The sequence below is a fragment of the Wolffia australiana genome, chromosome 19 (genome assembly GCF_029677425.1).
Source record: "Wolffia australiana isolate 7733 chromosome 19, ASM2967742v1".
NCBI lineage: Eukaryota > Viridiplantae > Streptophyta > Magnoliopsida > Alismatales > Araceae > Wolffia > Wolffia australiana.
The window spans coordinates 1,241,494-1,262,481 of record NC_135853.1 but is presented as its reverse complement, the minus strand read 5'-3'; the positions used below and the strand labels follow the sequence as shown (position 1 = coordinate 1,262,481).

At 39.6% G+C, this 20,988-nt stretch overlaps 2 protein-coding genes across 6 annotated transcripts; one reads left to right on the top strand and one right to left on the bottom strand.

The window, feature by feature from the left end:
- The first annotated feature begins 2,125 nt into the window (after positions 1-2,125).
- Positions 2,126-6,140, top strand: LOC144715681 (uncharacterized). 4 transcript variants are annotated; one of them, XM_078590642.1, is made up of 5 exons: positions 2,127-2,247; positions 2,965-4,660; positions 4,739-4,943; positions 5,677-5,864; positions 5,952-6,140. In XM_078590642.1, the coding sequence occupies exons 1-5, from the start codon at positions 2,155-2,157 to the stop codon at positions 6,080-6,082; spliced, it is 2,313 nt and encodes a 770-aa protein (XP_078446768.1). In that variant the 5' UTR covers positions 2,127-2,154; the 3' UTR covers positions 6,083-6,140. The 4 variants fall into 4 exon arrangements, with proteins under 4 accessions (XP_078446771.1, XP_078446768.1, XP_078446769.1 ...); XM_078590643.1 differs by lacking the exon at positions 2,127-2,247 and adding an exon at positions 2,256-2,457; XM_078590644.1 differs by lacking the exon at positions 2,127-2,247 and adding an exon at positions 2,256-2,461.
- A 727-nt stretch (positions 6,141-6,867) lies between these two features.
- On the bottom strand, positions 6,868-11,547 carry LOC144715834 (Regulator of chromosome condensation (RCC1) family protein). 2 transcript variants are annotated; one of them, XM_078590837.1, is made up of 11 exons: positions 11,191-11,547; positions 10,925-10,998; positions 10,761-10,845; positions 10,468-10,599; positions 10,190-10,384; positions 9,052-9,282; positions 7,986-8,029; positions 7,669-7,851; positions 7,435-7,525; positions 7,316-7,359; positions 6,868-7,180 (listed from the first exon to the last, which is right to left on the bottom strand). In XM_078590837.1, the coding sequence occupies exons 1-11, from the start codon at positions 11,408-11,410 to the stop codon at positions 7,058-7,060; spliced, it is 1,422 nt and encodes a 473-aa protein (XP_078446963.1). In that variant the 5' UTR covers positions 11,411-11,547; the 3' UTR covers positions 6,868-7,057. The 2 variants fall into 2 exon arrangements, with proteins under 2 accessions (XP_078446963.1, XP_078446964.1); XM_078590838.1 differs by having other exon boundaries at positions 10,477-10,599.
- Positions 11,548-20,988: the final 9,441 nt, after the last annotated feature.

Below are 20,988 nucleotides of genomic sequence, written 5' to 3'. Positions count from 1 at the left end.
TCTTTTACACTCGTTAGGGCAACCCCCAGCGCAGATGTTGTGGGTTGCGGGCTTAATGGGCTAAGCCCAGTTTGAGTGTCATTATCCGGCCCCATTGGTTGGAAATAGTTGATGCAGTTTTACTAGGGATTTGATTTCTCTATCTCTATTTATTTTTCTTATTTGATTAGTTCCTCCTGACACAAATCTCAAATATGCGGGGTTAGGTGAGCGCGGAAGTCTTCGAATTCTCCCCGAATAATGTAGAAACATCCAAGGAACTGCCATAGGCCTTACTAGAAGATTTCTAGGGTTTCTCATAACCCAAAGCATCATCTGATAATTAAAAGTATTTCTTTCCCTTTTTTTATATATATTTCAAGCTGGTTGTACTGAGAGTGTCCATCCGAGAAATAAGAACAAACATTCCTGCTTAGATATCCTCTAAAGATTGACTCTGATGCGTTTGCGGAGCCTTCTTTCGTCCACAACATCAATTACACAAATTAAAGTTTTAAAACAATGAACTGCTGGTTCAGAACTTTGGATGACATGAAACTTGTGTAGGGACCTTGTTGAGGAGGACATTCTCAAGAAAGCGACTATCATAGAAAAGTATAATCAGAAAAACCCGGCGAATCATGAGCTAATTGAGGCTTTCATCCTCACCGTAGCCAAATCGCACCAGTAATCACCGCCTGACCGATGCAAAACAGTCACATAGCGTGGCTTCGGCCTTATCCCCAAATTTGTCATAGAAGATATCCGCCCGATTGAAGAAGAGCAAAACTAAACCAAAAACGCATACCTCGTCAAAACGATCGTCCACCAGATCAACGGAAGACCAAGATTGAAGAATTCCGCGCCTCGAAGTAGCAGCCACGATCGGCAACGTTGAGATCCCCTCGGAGGAATCGCCAGTGAATTCAAATTTGAATTTATAGGAAGACAAAGCGCGGGAAATTAGAACGGCGGTTCGACCGCCGGCTGGTTCGGCCGGAATCCGGTCCGCCGCCGTGGTAACCGGCAGAACCGGTTCGCTCAACGGGCCGGCTGCCAAGATTCCGGGACGGATGACGACTAGATGGTAACGAATGACGAAATACGGTGACGAATGTTGGATCTCATGCCCGTTCCGTTCGTCCCATGGACTCGTTCATTTCCTGTTTTTGTATTGTCCTGATATGAAAATACTATAAATAACCTAATCAGATATCATTTATGTGATGTTGACGATGTCACTAACAGTTGATGAAATCACGACGATGGCATCATCATCCACATGCATAAAAACTAACCAGATTGAAGTACGTCTGAAAACTCAAGATGAGACGTCGACGTAAACGATGACAAGACTGAGGACTCTGCAGATGGACCTTGCTCAAACTATATATGACTAATCATAGGCCGGCGACGTCTGCCGATTCCTACATCTCTGAATCTTACTAGTGATTGAGAACAGTGACGAAGTCTGCAATCATCGATGCTTGGGGATTATAGTGCACGGACACGGACGGGACAGGAACTTCAGTCGTGGACGAAAAAATTATCCCATCCAGGAGTTTGGATGATCGACGGGACGAAGAATCGTCCAACAGTTCTCGGAGGGGGTGACTGTTTCGTCCACGGATGAAATAACCGTCCTTATGCCGGGGGCCTTGGCCGGCAGACGGGACAGTTTGTCCTGCGAGAGTCATGTATCCATCCGAGAGCTCCAGCTGGAATTCCACACGTGCTTTGCCGCATGTCAAATTCCGAAGGGCCTAATGCACTGCTTCGTCCCGGACGTGGGACGGGACAAGAATGTCTTGGACGGGACGGGACTTGGAGGAAAATATTTGGGACGGTACGATGTCTGGACGGGACAGTTCGGACAAACTTCTAAAAATGGGGATGTAAGACGAGACGATCTTCGTCCCATCCCGTCCTTTATCCTCCTCCTGGACGATCCTGCACTAGACTGGGGATGGATGCCGGAATTTAGATACGGGCAGATGGAATGAGACTGAACGAGCCTTTCATTTTGCCCTCCGTTACAGAGCTTGTAGTTTGGCGACGTCTTCATCCTGAAGGGATAAAAGGAACTGACGACTGGACGGAGGGATACGGATGACGACTTACGACGACGACGATGGATTGTAAGCGGCATCCATAACGGTATTGGCCCGGGATAAAATGGACCGGCCGGCCCGGTCGTCCGGCCGGAACCCTATCTGGAGCAAGCCGAGCCGGACCGCCCCCGATCGGCTCCAGAGCGGTTCTCTGCGGGTGAGGCCAACAAAAACCCTTCTTCTTGTTCTTCTTCTTCTTCTCAGTTCGTTGATCGGTTCTTCTTCTGGGGAGATCTCGACGAAAGTGGCGATCCCATGGCTCGATTGTTTACCTTGCCGGAAGGATTCTTCCCTCGACTGGCTTCCTGGAACCGCGGATTTGAGTTTCCTACGATTCTCTTGAGTGATCTGGCCTTCTCGCCTCCTTGTAGGTTATTTCTTCGTTGATTATTTTTTTAATCTCGATTTTTAAATTTCTATGGTTTAGCCGTTTTTCGTCTTCACTTTAGTTGCAATTTTGATGTTTTTGAGGAGTGATGTAGCACGCTCGGCGTTTGATCGCTAACTTTCGTCTTGACGGCGTTGCGGATTTCAATGCTCGATCCTTATTTCGTTTTTAATTTGGCTGTAATTTCGATGTTTTATGGGGGGATCTAGCTTTCTTGGGCCCCAGGGGCACGGATTCCTTTGCTTTGGCTGCAATTTCGAAGGTTTCGCCTGTGGGAATCATGTTGGGAAATGATCTTGCTTTGTCGGCCCGATGCAGGCACTTTTACATTGGATTGATAGGTTTTAGTCTCAACAATTTGATTTTCTGGTCCCAGCGTTGCTGATTTTTTTGGTGATTTCGTGATTCCTAGTTACTTTGACTGCAATTTGGAAGATTTTTGGGAAAACACCAGAATGGTGAGCGTTCTTCGATTATCTGTTACAGGTGGAGATGGCATCTCCGCAGTCTGGGGACATAATTCTTCCGCTGAGCTCTCAGAAGCACGACCCTGCTTGGAAGCACTGCCACATGATCAAGAGAGGAGACCGGATCCACCTCAGGTGCATGTACTGCCACAAGCTCTTCTCTGGAGGGGGAATTCACCGGATCAAAGAGCATCTCGCCTGCCAGAAGGGCAATGCCTCGAGCTGCCCCAAGGTTAACGCCGACGTGCGCCGCTCCATGCAGCAAAGCCTCGACGGCGCAGTAATGCAGAGAAGGAAGAAGCAGAAGCTCGCCGAGGAGGTGAAGAAGCTGCACCCTTTGAAGCCAGAGGACGACGACGGCCAATCAGAGGGCGACACGCGGCCGCTGCTGGTTGCCCTGCCCGAGGGTGCCCCGATCAACCCTGCAAGGAAGAAGAGGAGGGCAGCAAAGATCAGTCTTGATAGAGATCAAGTCCAATTGGCCATCGCCAGGTTCCTCTATGAAGCAGAGGTGCCTCTGGAGGCAGTGAACTCGGCCTACTTCCAGCCCATGATCGATGCCATTGCTGGGCCGGGCCTCAAAGGCCCGTCTTTCCACGATCTCCGGGGATGCTTGTTGAAGAATTCTCTGGGGGAGATGAAGTCCACAATTGAATTCTACAAGGAAACATGGGCGAAGACGGGTTGCTCTGTTCTGGCAGATGAGTGGGTCGCCGAGACAGACCAGACCCTGATCAATTTCCTGGTCTACTGCCCTGAAGGCCTCGTGTTCTTGAAGTCTTTGGATGCGTCTCAGGTGGTGGCATCCCCGGATGCTCTGTTTGAGTTGCTCAAGCTTGTGGTGGAAGAAGTGGGCGTCACCAATGTCATCCAAGTTGTCACTAACGTCACAGAGACCCATGCCATGGCGGGGAAGAGGTTATCGGAGGTTTACCCTTCCTTGTTCTGGAACCCCTGTGCCGCCCGGTGTGTGGATGCCATGCTGGAGGATATAGCCAAGCTTGAGCCCGTGCGCGTTGTCTTGGAGCATGCAAGGTCATTGACGAGGTTTGTCTATCGCCATGCTGAGGTTCTGAACATGGTGAGGAGAATTACTGAGGGGGAGGAGCTGGTGTTCTTGGGGAGGAGCCCGGCTGAGACTGCCTTTGGGACACTGAGCTCAGTCGCTGGATTTAAGGAGAAACTCGTTAGCATGGTGACCTCCGAAGAGTGGAACAGCGGCTCCTTCTCGACGAGCGTAGCTGCTGCTGACGTCGCGCATCTTGTCTGTAGCCCAGGTTTCTGGTCATCTTTGGAGTCTCTGGTACAGCTGACTGAACCTCTGCTGAAGGTCTTGAAGATGGCCGACAGCGTAGAGCGGCCAGCCATGGGTTATCTCTACAGTGGTCTGCGCCAGGCAAAGGAAATGGTGAAGAGAGTGATGAAGAGGAAGAGGGATTACTTGCCTTACTGGAACATCATAGACGGGAGGTGGTTGAACGAGCAGAGGGGAGGTCTTCAAGCGGCAGGCTTCTTCTTCAATCCTCAATTGTACTACTCCCTGAAAGGGAAGGTGCCAAACGAGGTCATGACTGGGGTGCTGGACTGTATTGAGCGGCTGGTGCCTGAGATGAAGTCTCAAGACAGAATTAACAAGGAGTTAACAGCCTACAAGAATGCTGCTGGGGATTTTGGGAGGAAGATGGCGATCAGGGCACGACAGACACTTCTCCCAGGTGTGGTGGGTTGATCTCTCTTGTACTTAAAATCTGGTAGTTTATTTTTCAAATGAGATTTTCCTCCTTATTGATTAGGTGAATGGTGGTCAACCTACGGTGGGGCCTGCCCCAACCTGGCTCGACTGGCCATCAGAATCCTCAGCCAAACGTGTAGCGCGCGTGGGTGGGAGAGGAGTCGCAGACCCTTCGAGGAGATGCACAGCCGAAGAAAGAATCATTTGGAAAATCAGAGGCTCTGTGATCTCATCTTCGTCCGTTACAACCTAAGATTGCAACAGAGGTGAGGAGATGTTGTTCTTCCTCTTGTTAAGAATTTTAGCTTGCAGCACTAGTCAAAAGTCCCAAACTTGGCAACTGTGTCCAACATCCGGAGATACAATGACAGTGATTAACTTTCATTGGTATATGAGAAACTGTCATCAGCATCCATGGGTTACTTGGACAAATAACAATGATGATAACAAAATCCACATTGATGGTTAGATGATGAAGATGGCAACTCATCAGAGTCGTATCACAACGCGGTGATGAAACAGCATCGTCCACTCGTGGATGATCATGAATTCATTATTGTCTTTGTATTTTGTCATTCTTCCATACCCGAACACGGATGAAGATGACGATGATAGGTTTGAGGAATGAGGATGACAATGAAAAACTTTTTGCTGTCCGCGAGTGAACCATGATATTTCATCATCATCCAATTTCCAAGAATCATCATCATTATCCTCATTATTGTCAATTATCAAATCTATCCTGCCAACCCTTCTTGATAAGCACCTGGCCTTTTTATTTTTCTCTCTCCAATTGTTTGGGAGGATTGGGTTTTTAAGTTGATGATTTCTCAAGAGGTAGGAAAGCCATGCCAAAAGCTATGGCTCCCTTCCAGGCTTTTTGTACGCTTCGAGAAATGATATTTTATTCTTCTAACTTTGTTGAATCTATGAACTTTTCCAAACTAATATCAAATAGTTTCATCTGAATTCAATTCAATTAATGAACTGTGCTCGAAGGCACCTCGTAAAGAAAAGTCAGAGTGACCCCCTCTCTGTGGAGGCTGGGAATGGCGTTGAAGACTGGACAGTGGAGAGGAACAATGTATTTGCCATCGAAGACGAGTCCAGCTGGATGGAGCTAACACAGCCGAAGTCCCCTTCAGGGCCCCACAGAGCTGCCGAGGAGGATGATGTATTTACTCATGGTAAAGTTCTTGGGTATTTGCTTAATTCCTAATCTATTGATTTACCTTACATACTTGATCGAATAATCAAAGTGCAATATGTTGTAGGCATCGATGAAGTGTGCTTTGGCTCAGACGTGGATGGTGAGGAAGAGGATGATGTGTATGTTGGCTGCAAGGAAGATGAGATGGTTTATGTCAAGCAGGATGTTTATGGTTTCGTCAAGGATGATGAGTAATTGCAATTAATGAGTAGATAAATGTACAGCTTCTGATAATTTATAATCCTTTGGAGTCTCTGATTGCCCCGATATTATTTCCATGAAACAGTGATCAAAGTAAATTTGATATGCAGCCCCTCTAATGAAATGTTTAGTGGGAACACCAACGTCGAACTGCAAGAGTTTGACTTGATTAAGATGGACTTGATTAAGTATGATTCTAAAAGTGGATGAAGATGGTACGAAAAGGGGATTGGTGATTGAGATGACTGCAGGAGATTACACTTCAGCATTGAAATTAATTTCCTCGAAACCCAATGAACTGGTGCTGAATTGGGTTCCTTTTTTTTCGGCAGACCACTTTAATAATTGTTTCTACGTAGATGATAAAGTTTTTATATGTATTAGTTTGAACCTCAGAAGGTCAATTACACCTAAAAGATTGCAAATGCCAAAGACCCAAAGGTTTCATTCAGGTTCGATACCATGCGTGATACTGAGCCATCCATGATAAAAAATGTTTCATCAATCATCTTGAGTATCTATTCGAAACTATCAAGTCTAAAAGATTACACCCAAAAGATTGATAAAAGATTACACCCAAATGTTTCATTCAGGATCAATACTCATGCATGATATTGATCCATTCATGATCGAAAATGCCTTTGATTATCTAGTCCAAACTCGAACTGTTGGGTTTACCTAAACATCAATCAGGCTGAACTTGAATCATTTGCAACATAGGAGAACAAAGTTTTATCTTTACCCATGAATGAGTTAAGAAGGGAGGGGAGAGAGAAGCCTAAGAGGAATGAATACTCTGACGATTGTAGTCATGTACATCAACACCAGCTACATAATCTTAGCCAGCATTTACAATGTGGTGCATATGCCGCAACCATGAATTGATGAAGAGAGAGAGATAGAGACTATGCTACCAAAATTGCCACGCCCCTGAATGATGACTAAGAGAGGCAGAAGGGGCAAGTATGGTCATGTGAGGGGCTTTCCAAGTAATAATGTGTGCCACCAGCCGCACGATACTTCAACCGGATGGCAGCCATCAAATGTAACCTGTGAGGGAACACTCCTATCTAGCGCATCTCCCAGACCCAGCTGCACACACAAAATTAAAATCCAACAAAGAGAGTATTTAAAGATAATGGATGGCATATAGATAGTAGGAGAGGGGGAGAGATAGATACATGCATAGATAGATGGATGGATAGATAGATATAGACCGAGATGTACCTGACCGTACTTGTTCCAACCCCAGCAGAAGACTTGACCGTCATCTAAGTTGAGACGAGTCATCAGCTAAGTTAGGGAACTAATGGCAGAGATATGGAAGTGCTCAAGACTAAACCAACCTGTGACCATGGCACTGTGGCGAGCTCCGCAAGATATTGCTTTTGCATTGCAATTCTCCAGACCTTGCGCATCCAGGAGCTTGGGGATCGTCTACATTAACATCAGAAGAGAGATATACGATCAAAATCTTGTCGTTTAAGTATTTTTAGACACATTTATTTGATTATTCGTCAATTTAGGAGGAAAACTTGGTCTATATGCAAAAATTAGACGGCACTTTCTTCGGTGGCTACCTCAGCCTGGTCCGAGCCGGTGCCCAGTTGACCAAACTGGTTGCCCCCAAAGGCGTATACGTCACCGTCATCGGAGGTACAGATGGTGTGCCATAGACCGGCGGCAATTCCCTTGATCTTGATGCCCAGAAGAGAAGAAACACACGTTGGTCTCAGCTCATCATCAGTGCTCCCTTGCCCACACTGAATTTAGAGAGAGAATGTGTGCGTTTGTATGTGTACGTGCACAAGAGAGAGAGAGAGAGCATTAAGTCCACTGGCAAACCAAAACATCCAATAGAAATTGGATAGAAAAAGAGAGGTTCAGAAGAACTGACCTGCCCATAGAGTCCCCAGCCAAAAGTGAGCAACGTTCCTGCTTCTGCGCAGGAGAAAATGGACATGAATATATGTATATATAAATATATCAACTGTTCATTAGAAATTTAGGGGAAAGCTGTCTATCACTGTAAGAGTCATCAGATGTGTTCCATTGGGAGATATTGGTGAAGAAGAAAGAGGTTAAATTGCTGACAGATCCTGGAAGGGAATAAAGAGAGGAGAAGATACAAATATGGGAATGGTTACATGCCCGGATTCGTGCCTCTGCCTCCTTTGAGCGGATCTCCCAATTTTACACCTCGACTGACTTCCGCTACTGATACTTAAAAGGAAAACTACTCAAAGGACAAATGACCATACCACACCTGATGGGGCGAGTATTGTTATGATTCTCAAACCCTGTCACGAGTATCTTCTTCATTTGTTCTTGAAGTAGTTTCCCGCCAAATACCTAAAGCCATCCCCTAAAGAGGGGAATTCTCTCAAAGGGTTCAAGAGTATTTTCATCATTCATCTTTGAAGTAGTTTCCCTTTAAATATCTGTAGCCCTCCCCGACGGAAGGCAATCCTCTCAAAGGGGTAGACATGGTTGCTCGGTTCCTTTTGTGTGAATTTGTGCGAATTGTTTGTTCTGTTCGGTTTTACTAACATAACAATAACAATTTCGAACAGATCATCACACAGACCCGTGTGCAGTTCTATTGTTCGCTTTGTGTGAATTTTGTTCTAAATTTGTTCGAATGTGTGAATTTTGTTCGAATGTGCAATTTTTGTTTGTTTTTACACAAAAAAAGAATAGAACAAAGAACAAGGTCCTGTGCAGTTATTTTGTGCGAATTTTTTGTTCGTTTCAAACGAACAGAACCGCACAACCATGTCTACAAAGGGGTCATCAACACTGATCAGGGCCTATAGAAATTGTTAACCTACACTTAGGTCTTTTTCAAAATCTTAGTACAGAGCAAAACTCACTATCTTGGAGGCCCCCAAATGATAGGAAAATTTCGCATAAACTTAATCAATGACAACAAAGCTGCAAGCAATCAACTGGGTACTACCTACCTGTAACAACCGCACTGTGCCGGCCTCCACAGGCTATAGCTTTCACAAGACTTCCCATTGACTTGTGACTTTGACCTTCTAAACCAATATGCCCTGCATGAGCAACTTGAGATTTATCTCTACCAGGCTCAACGCAGGGCACGGGATGAGGAGACGACACCATGCGGATCCGGGAGCCCAGACCCAGTTGCCCTTCACCACCATAACCCCAACCCCACACCAGACCAGTATCTGAAACCTTGGAAAACAAGAATAAATTACAATCCACACACTTCGTTTCATCAATGATGACACTCAATTCTCCAAAAATTATATTTTCCCAAAAAATTTCCAACAACAGTGACATTGACAATGGCAGTGATGAATAGCAACATGTCACAAAATGAGAAAATTTCTGTCAATATCATCTCTATCGTTGCCTAGGTCGGGCTGACATTGCCAACAAGGTTGACATTGACAGGTTCAACGATCTTTTACTAGAATTTTACCAAGTTTATGGCTTAAACATCTTCTTTGTGACTAGGCCGGGTTGATGCTGCCCACAAGGTTGACATTGTCAGGGCTGAAAATCTTTTACTAGAATTTCACCAAGTTGATGGCTTAAACATCTTCTTTGCTACTACAACGGGTTGGTGTTGCCTACAAGGTTGACATTGTCAGGGTTGAAAATTTTTCGCTAGAATTTTACCAAGTTGATGGCTTCAACATCTTCTTAGTAATTAGGCCGGGTTGATGTTTTCCACAAGGTTGACATTGTCAGGGTTGAAAATCTTTCATTAGAATTTTACCAAGTTGATGGCTTCAACATCTTCTTTGTAACTAGGTTGGGCTGACGTTGCCCACAAGGTTGACATTGTCAGGGTTGAAAATATTTTACTAGAATTTTACCATGTTGATGGCTTAAACATCTCCGCCGATAACTAGGCCGGATTGATGTTGCCAACAATGTTGGCATTGACAGGGTTGACGATTTCTGACTAGAATTTTATTAAGTTGTGGCTTCAACATCAATGCTAACTCTCACGGCTAACATCGTCAAAGTGCCATCATCACTGTCAATCACCCTAAAAATGTCAACGTGGTCGTCAATGCTAATGTGCAGCAGACTGACAAACCTTAGAGAGGAGGAATAATTTACCTGACAAAGCTAATGTGTGCCGGCCGCCTGCCGCCACGGCGCTGATCTTAACTCCGGGACCGAGGGACACGAGGCACGGAAGCGCCGATAAACTCTCATCACTAGAAGAACTCTCAAGAACCTGCTTGGACGATGCCACTTTCCGACGCTTAGCACTTTCTTCAGCATTCTTCGCAATCTGAGACCTTGGGCTCACTGCCACAAAATGCCCGCTGGTATACATGTCTGAGAAGACTCTTTCAACATAAATCAAGTTATTTCTACATAATTTTCCTCACCGCAGATACCTTGGTCGCCAAGTATGAGGCCCTCCTTATCCAGTAACCGTAGCCCTGAAGCTGATTGATCATTAACTACCTTCCCCGAAGGAACACACTCTTTCCATCCCCAAGTAAAAACCTCTCCTTTAACTGAAATTCAACCCAATTTCCACATTAAATTCACAAAATAGTCCTCTAACTGTTAATTGTGAACAAAACAGAGGCCACGCTTCAACAGTTTTAGGGTTCTAAGTAAAGAGTCAGAGAATTTTTTTTTTTTTTGAACTATAAAGGGTCAGAGAAATTAAAACCTGTGACGGCTACGCAGTGAGCCCATCCAGCTGCAGCCTTCACAATTGAATGATCAGTCGGGACAGGAAAAACCTCTGGAATTTCCTGCGCCCAACATGAAATCGATTCAGGAATCATACCCCGAGAGATTCATCAACTGCAATCAAACAGCCAATCAAAGTACCTCATGCTTTCCCGCAGTTAAATAGCTCTGACCCAAGTCATCCGTCGATCCCCACGTCAAAAGATTCCCAGATTCTGATCCAGCAAACGAAAATTAATCAACAATCGGCGCAAATACTCTCCGTTGAGTTACTAGTTGAGCTTTTGATTCTTCCAATGTAATTTTCTTTCAGGAATAGGAGCAATTCAATGTAATTTCATTGAATTGCGCTGCTTGTTCGAGCTAATCTTCTTCCAAGACAATGGTATTCAAGAACACGTGCTTACCCGATAGAGCCATGGCGAAGCCGCAGCCCCCTCCGCAAGCAACCTTCCAGCCATCGCCAGGAGGAGATCCAGGAAACTTGACAGGAACAGGAGATAAGAGCGGCGATCTTTGAGGCGAGACGCCGGGAAGATAACCCCACATGAGCAAAATCTTCTCTTTCTCGTCTTCTTTCTCCTCCTCCATCGCATCCACGTCTCTCTCATCCCCCCCACCATTCATCCTCACAGCCCTTCTACCCACAGCTCCTCCTCCTCCCCACCATGAGAGTCAAAATCGGAGCTTTCTAGAAAGAGAGATGCAAAATCTAGAGAGAGAGATGCAGAATCTAGAGAGAGAGAGAGCCCTAAATTTGTTTTTCGCAGAAGAAAAAACGGGGGTGTAGTAGTACTTCGGACGTATCATTTTGAGAAGAGGAAATTAAGCCACGTCGGATGGTGATGTACACGTGGCGCGATGTTGACCTCTAATAATAACCAGTTGTCCGCAGCCACGTATTTGGGTCGAAGTTTCTGGAAGCTACGGGCGGACGTGGCACTCCATCGGAGGAACCGACGGCTATGCTTCCGCCACGTGGCACACAAAATTGTATTAACAAATATAGTGATATGGTATTATATATTTATATCTGGGATATTCAAAAATGCTTATGATCAGTAAGCTAGGAGATTAATGAATCATTTATTATATAAAGTAAGATGGTAGGCTGAAAGCTTATAGGATACTCTTATTTAAGTTTGTAGTAAACATTATTTGCAAATACATGTCCCACAGGTGAATATGTTGGGACTATAGTGCAGGGATGCGGACGGGACGGTTTTTTGATCCCAAGACGAAAAAATCATCTGGGACGAATGGACGGGACGGTTTTCGTGTCGTCGGACGAAAAAACCGTCCTGTACGGAGGTCTCGGATGATGTATGGTAAGGGATGGACAAAAATCAGTCTGATTCACTTCCGACGGTTGAGATCTTGCCGCATGGCATATCTTAATCAATTCCTTGACATTTTGCGTCAAAAGTCCCTGTTTTATTTCTTGCACGCAAATTGATGCCGCCCAAAATTAATTGTACATATGTCCCTCCGCTTTCTCTCTCCTCCATATTTTCCTAAAAAACTTAGAAAAGTATATTAAAACTTTAAAGCGTTATTTTTTTCGTCCGTTACGAGGGACGGGATGATTTTTCTCCGGACGGGACCAAACTGGCAAAGTCGGGACGGGGACTATTTTTTTCTTCAATGGACGAATCCCTTGACAGGACGGTTTGGATGAAGTTGAATTATCCGGACGTTCGACGGGACGACCTTCATCCCGTCCCGTCCATCGTCCACATCCCAGATGATCCAGAACTATAGTTGGGACCAGGATGTACAAAATTTACTAGTAAGATGTATGAGGAATTAATTTTATATTATCCAAGGCAAGGAGATGACCAGGTAAAATGTGAGAATGCAACACATCTTTTAGTTAACTTTGGATTGTTCATTTTTATGCTTGGATCAAATCTGTTGTAGTTCATCTAAGCCGTGATTAGAACTACAGACATGGCAACAACTAAACAAATCAACACTTTTATGTCCGCATTTCTATTTATTTATTAACACATAGGATAGACTTATAATATGCACTTTCTATTCAAACCCCATGTTTTGCTTCGTTTAACTTGGTTTGAAAAAAATTTACCTTTTGTTTATTAATTTTTTAGTCTATACATCAATACTCTGTTTTCCACCCTTAGAATTATATAAACCAATTACAGGTATTTTACATGTTCCACGTATCAATGTTTTTTCATCTTTGAATAAAAAAATATATTTATAGTATAAGTATATTGTTTTATCCATATCATATGTAAGGATCCATTTGAATAGTCATTTCTTGATTTTTTATGAATTTTAATACAATCTTTTAGAATTCTATGGCATTTCACTATCAGTATTGTAAGATTATTTTGTTAAAACATGAGTATAAATCAGAATGAAGAGAAATTAAATATTCGAATATGATTCTATTCAAAGTTGACATAGTGATTAAATTAATCTTTTGATTATATGATATCCTGTTTGAATGCTCCTTGCAGTCATCTGTAGAAAAATTCAATTATTTAGAGTTTTTGGGAGAAACCCATGGCTATTTATCCACCAGATGTATTTAGGGGCATGTTTGGTGCAAGTGAGGGGCTCATTGTCTGGCCCAACTATCTCTTTGGGCAGCCATTTCAACTGTTAAAGGAATTATAATACAACCAGCCCAGGAGAATGGCCTACCAAATGAAAATAAAAACAGGGATAAATTAAAATTTGAATATCAGTTGAGGAAAGATTGATTAATTGCTCAAAATTAATCTTCCAATGTCCAATCGGGATCAAATAGGACAGAAATAAAGCATTGGGAAGAAATCTTCTTTACTCTCAAGGTAATAATAACTACGGATAGAAAAGGGTATTTATTATAGGAGATACAATGCAACGAAGATGTGTGGTCATTATACTTCAACTATTATACTTTTACGGTACCATTTTTAGCTTTTGTCATTTAAGGAATTTTGGGTAGTCATTGTAACTGTCACATCAGCTATAACAAGTGTGAATTTTGTGCCTCTTTCCACATTTTATTTGAACTCTATTTATGTAAGACAATATTCTCTTTATTGTGTTCTTTTTTCGAGATTTTTCCATCCTAGCAATACAATGTAGCAGACCTTTTTTTTTTTTTTAAATGTAGCAGACCTTCTTATCTTTCCCTTCGCTTCAATTACATGCCAAAAAATCTAAAAAACTTGATTTAACATCGATGACATGTGATTTATGATCCTTAGTTCTGAAATTTATATTTATTCAATAATTCTTGTTCTAAATCATATTATATTTACTTATTAGAGAAAATATGATATTACATAAAATGGATAAAATAGCTTTACTTAATACTATGCATGGATTTACTTGAACTATAATTAATGGGATTTTTAAGGGAAAATTAATCAAAACGATGTTCCTAATTTTATGATAATTTGAGGGTTATTTTTTATGTGAACTTTGGTCTTGAATTTATAAAACATAATAGTGCATAAATAAATGATTTAAGATAAAGTAGATAACTAATGTCTTAATGAGAGTAAGGGTTTTAGACTGATAAAAGACGTGAGAAAAGGAATGGACTTCCAGAGAGATTCAAAAAAGGTAATGAATGATATGTACAGGCCAAGTGTATCGAGAAGTATCCCACACATCAGTCCATAACTGGGTGATCACGGGCACATTAGGGAGTGACTACACATGATAATTAATTTTTGCTATATTTTTCATGTCATTTACTACGTGGATAGTTGATTATTATTATTAATCATGAGGATAATTGCTTCTCCAATTTCAGGCAATGGAAGGTGGGGGAGGAAAAAATGAACAATAAATTTCACTAAATTATTAGTCATACTCAATGGTTGATCAGCCTCAAAGTGGTGGTATCCATGATTGGTGATAAGAATTATGAACTACCACTAATCCATTATTCCTAAAATTTTCATGAGGATGATCATAAAGCACTTTCCCTTCTATGTCAAATATAAGCCAATTACAGAGAATAAGCCATCTCTTGTTTCATCTTTCAACAAGGAGCTCTAAGGATACCTATGATTCATTAAAAGTTCTACCTATTTATTCCAATCATAATCGAAACAATATGTTCCACTTGATGGATTCCATAGATCCATTGAAAGCTTTTACACTATTAGATTCCAAATATTGAATTTACCCTTGGGTAGATGACAAAGAATTGGGTTTTATTTTGGATGTTACCTTGAATAAATTGTATACTGTCTTATTTCAATTAAATACAATTCTCCCCCTATTTATAGGTTTTTTGACACATTAAAGATACAACTGATCTAGAAATCATGATAAAAAACAAGTCGACTTCCACCAACTGCCTATCATTTATATAATTGTGATTAGTAAAAAATGTTCATGTAAATTGTATTTTCATGAAATAGTTATGAAATAGTAAAAATAATACTCAGTTATCTTACCATTAGATCAGGAAAATTTTCCACTTATAAAAATAGGCTTTATCAACAATTCATCCTAAAATTTGCTTATGAAACTTTTAAAAAGGAAATTTTATTTTTAATTTAAATTTTCTATTATTTTCTTATTTTTCTATATTAACTTTCCTCAACCTAAGTTAAAAACTCATTCACTCTAAATTAGGTAGATTCAATAAAAAATAGAAACTATGTTTTCATTATCGGCATTCGGAAATTAATATAAATTTTAATGTGTGAACATATTTAAGCTTTCATTAATATGTCTTTCATTTTTTACAAATTATATATTTAATTGGTTTTTTAACCTTCAGAAATATATTTAAAATGATTTTTTTTCATTATCACAGCATTATTAAATTATTTTTGTCTATTGAAAGGTTTTTTAATCATCTAAGATCATGTAATATCATCATGATAAGTATTCTGATGAAATTTAGTCTCAAAGATTTCACATTAGACCATTACATTGCAGCATAATTCTTTATGAAAGTATAGCTATGATACATGAATGTGAAAGGAAATGCGGGTTGAGTTATATGTGAGCTCATTTTCATGATAATGTCCTTCGACAGCACCAAGCGATAGTTGATGGCATTGGTGTGAATGGAGTGAGTGGATGAGTTTGAGTGTGGCAAAATAATATGTCTGAAATGACAAATATCACCCTAACCTTGTCGTGCCCAACTAGCTGAGTGGGGCTTTTCTTTATGTGCCTTGATTAGATCGTTGGTCCGTTAATCATCCTCAAAACATAGAACAGACTTGGAATGCCATTTTAATGATAAAAGTATCATAATAATTGAAATTTGGAACACAATTCAAGGATGTAATCTTAAAAAAATATGGGGGATAGAGGTAAAGATCGAACTACCCTTCATTTGAGCTCAAAGCCCCTCTGGAGCATTAGCTATCTTCATTTGAAGTTGGCACAATCTAAGACATTCAATTTTCTCTCTGCCTAATTTGTGAGTTGGATTGCCAGCATGGCACAAACCTTTAGGAAGAGTGGGGAAAATAAATTAAAAATTATTAATGTCATAAAATTATAACATACCATAAAAATTATATTCTATGAATAATATAATTATTTTCTCTATTAAGTTATGTCATAAAATTATAACATACCATAAAAATAATAAATTAATATAACCTTTAATAATTAGCATATATTACCATTTCAGCGAAAAGACATGAAATTACAATGAAAATTAGTATTTTATTTTTTCATCACCTTGTTCACAAGATTGATGGAATAATTTATCATAAATCAGACATGAATTCTATTGTAAATTTGTAAAACATAAATGAAGTGAATAAATTTTTACCACAAAAAATATATACCTAAAATGGTGGAAATTAAAAAAATCAGATTCCTCAAAATTATCTAGTTATTAGAACTATTCATTTAGTGAGTGTTTCAAAGCACACATAAAATTTTATCATATATTAACATTTTTCATTTGAAAATTTAAATTTATAAAAAATTACCAAATTTAAGGCCTATTTACAAAATCCAGTAGGCTTAAAGTTCATAATTAAATGGCTTTATTAGAGCACATAGATTCTTGAAATGATTGTTATCCTAATAAATTTTCGGGATAATCATACTGGACTCAAACTAACAAAGTTTAGGTGAAATATTATCAATAACAGTCTCATCTCATTTCTAATACATGTATGATGGTATTTGTATATTTGTAAAATTCTAAGTAGCTTCTAAATAAGGATCAATGTGGAGATGTAAAACTAAACCTTTGACTTTTCTAACAATGCATGTACAGATATGCACAATTCAGATCTTAGAATGATATCAAGTGATAGAAAATGAAGAAACAACCAATCGCAGATTTTTCAATTGATCAAAATGGGGAAGATCTTAAGAAAACCAAAACAAAACCCTTGGGATGACAAAAACATTATATTACAGTGCAATAAGCCAACACTGTATACATCTACTCCTTGATCTAAAAAAAATCATAATGTGCTCTTAAATCTAGTACAGCACATAAAAGATATAAAATTTGAATAATCAATGTTTCATAGAAATTTAAGAAAATGTTAAATACATTCGAAATTTTTTACCTATTCTTTGATTCTATATGAATTGGTGTGATTTCAGGTAATGTGTTGTATGATTTCAGTTTCAGATTCGCAATTCATTTGAAATATTCTCATTCTAACATTTTTTGAAGCATATGACAGACATAATTCAAGACAACTGAGTGTTTTAATGGATATGTAGATGCTAATTTCACATTAGGGTGCAGCATGACTGCAACATTTACAACTATATTGATGAGTGAAACATAAATGTATACTTCGACGACTTTGTCGCCATTTGGTTGATAACATCCAAGATTGAAACATGTGCATCTTCTGCCAAACTCGAAGTACAAAAGTGAAAACACCTAAGTGGGCATTCAACAACGTAACGACACCTCAACTTCATGTATTCACAACATAGTCATACTAATTTTGATGAACTCGCCGATCATGTCCCAATCGTCATCAGTAATGTGGAGGTTTCGTTATTGTGGATCGAGGATGAGGGCCATAGTGAATCTGACATTGAAGGTAGTTGAGATTATTTCTCAAAGATATTGCTCCTTTTTGAAGGACATGGCCATCATTCACATCTGAAAGTATTAGTCTATTTGATATTAAATTATCTAGTTGTCGAGGCTAGTTATAAAATTCTTGAGTCACAATGGACTATGCAGAGAGGAAAATGACAACTCATCATGGTCTTGGTCCTCGTATGTGAATTGTTGACAGATGACGATAATGGCCATCCATCATTCTCTTGTCACTTTCTCTAAGTAAAAATAGAGAAAGGAAAAACATTCAGATGACAAGATTCAGATGACAAAGTTAAAATATTTAAATGACAAAGCAAAAAAATTCAGATGACAAAGTAAAAAAATTCAGATGACAAAGAAAAAAAATTCAGATGACAAGGGCATTCAGATGTCAAAATAAAAACATTTAGATAACAAAGTAAAAACATTCAAATGATAGTGACATTCAGATGACAAGGAATTCTATACATGTTCCCTATCCTCAAGATTAATAATCATTTAAGTCAGTGCATCTTATCTAAGTATTTTTCATTTCTGACTGTAGTTTTTATTCTTTCTGAAATCTAGGACAATTGTTTACAAAGTGTAACTAAAGACGGATCAGATGAAGGGATACTACTACTATGCTTAGGTTGGCTGTGAAAAATTCAAAAGTTACATGGCCTTGTCAGGTGAATTTATTGAGATTCTTTGTACGACACTTCCACTAATAGATTGACAGATGAAGGAAAATTGGAGTTCATGAACTTCTTCCATCTATTACATTTCAAATTTACCAAATGCATTGATCATGAAGTTTGTTTAAAGTGTTTAATGCTTAAAATTTTGTTTAGTAAATTAGAAAAGTAATGTTTACCCGTGCAATTTATGTCAGATTTTTATTCCTAATTTTTAACAAATTTCTATAAGTGTTTATTAGGATTAATGAGACACCTCAATTCTTATTGATCTAGATTTATAGGTCCACTCCGGTTCTCTACCAGTAATTTTCTGAGCTGGGACATGACATAACCATTGTGTGTCTTGGGTCGAAGAAATCACATCTTTCAATTTGTGAGTACTTCTCCTGTATTGTGAATACGTGGTTCTCTGCATTTTCAAGATTAAGGCACATGAAGGTCTCCACAAGTCTAAGCAGATGGGTCTTATGAAGAATGAACTGAAAAAACCTCTTCCCATGGTCGATGCCAGCTCATCTGATTCAGGTTCTACATTTGTTGAATAACACTTATTCTAATGATTCCAAAATCTTGTTATTTGTATCCGATCCTGACTAAAAAATGCGATGTATGTGTCCATACTAGAGTTTTTGAACAAAGAACATGCCTCAGGGCACTTCCGCAGCTTTAACCGAATACATAATGCAGGTGCAACATTGCAGAAGAGAAGAATGCATAGGAATAATGAAGAAATTGATGAAGAAAACGCCTTTGATTATGCAACGAGCATAATAATAAAATACAGAGAAAGAATGAAGAAATCGACCAAGAGTATTATCCATAGATCATAGTATTAAAATCCATTTTACCTATCACATTTCAACTAAGAACGCGCCTCAGCAGACCTCCACATCATAATCCCAATGCGGAATACAGATGGAAGAATGCAGAAATTCAAACATCAGGCACCAGGTCGCTGGAAAAAGATCCTGAATATATGTCTTATTTTTTGTTTTTTCTTCGAATCCGATCTGATTTGAACTACACGTTCGAAGAAAATTGAATCTATTTTTGATATCCAAACGTTGGGTTGGATTGAATAATTTGATCCAAACCCAATGCCAAGATTGGGTCTGAATTGAATTTACCCCAGGTCTGATCAAGGTTCATATTTCATCATTCAAATGCTCGATTTGATCAAACGTTCGAATGATCAGTTCAAATACCCAACCCTATTATGAATTGATTGTTACTGTATAAGTTAGTCCTTTAAGATCACAGCTCAAAGTAAGAGTATTAACCACAATTTAAAGCTATAAACATTTCCAAATCATATAAATAAAACTACATAGGTCCAAGAGATAAATTCTATTCATTGAAATAAATTTCGTGTTGCATTTAGCTTGGAGCACACATATGAGAGCCTAAGTGGATGTGCACATTGCATGTGTGCCATCTAAGAGATCTTATATGCATGTGCGGTCTAATGCATGGGGCGAAAAAAGTGATGAACCTTATGTCATCATTTACAGCCTTGAGTTGCGTAAAAATTAAGGGATTTAGGCAGCAGAAGATGTAAGACAGAATCAAGAAAACATTCAAAACAACTAATCAAATCACTTGTCTATATTTTGGATCCACGATTTCTTGGTTCTTTGAATAGGATATGTTGAGCTGCTCAAGTATGAATCTCTATATGTATCCACACAATCCTTGGCATGTCTAATCTCCTCATTCATCTTGATGATCCTCGTTCGCACCCGATCATCGTCAATTTGATCATATATAGAATGGAGAGGAGCCAAAGGGAAAAGGGAGAAGAAGGTTAGGGGCTGGAAATTTTGTCTTGGCTGAACTTATTTTAAGGTCTTCCCCTATTTATCAAAAACTCACAAACTTTAAGAGTATCTTCCAATGCTTAAAATACTATTTGCATCTGACCCTCTAGGCCCATGTATTTATCTAGTTAAGAACTTCAATGGCTCAATAACCTTTATTGGCCTCACAAATTAATTAAGTTTTCATCCCGTAGGGTGCCAAGATACACCTTGTGCTCTAGAAGATACAAATCAGTGTGTATTAACTCACTAATAGAACCTATATCTCATCGGTTGCAATGTATGTATAGTCCTTTATCGTGTTGATGCTCCTAGGATGACTGAGGTTATGGTAAACTATCAGAACCTAATCAGTCATAAGTTAGTATTGATGTATTCATAAATCATTGGATGACTCTTTTAAAATATTTCACTTCTTTGGCCAAGGAATTCATTACATCATCTTCCCTGACTGTCTTCTCTTATATAACTGGTGAACAATCCCATCTTGACCACTCAATCATCTTTGTGAACTTCTTGCTGTGCCCAAGCGAATAATTTTTAGAATTCCATATATAGGAACCCATTAGTCACAGTCAAAGTAGAACCATCCATCTACAAGACATCTTTGGTGTCTCAAGTCAAAGGACCATTTCTAAAATCATGACATGAATCAACCTGAATGACAGTTTGATATTATAA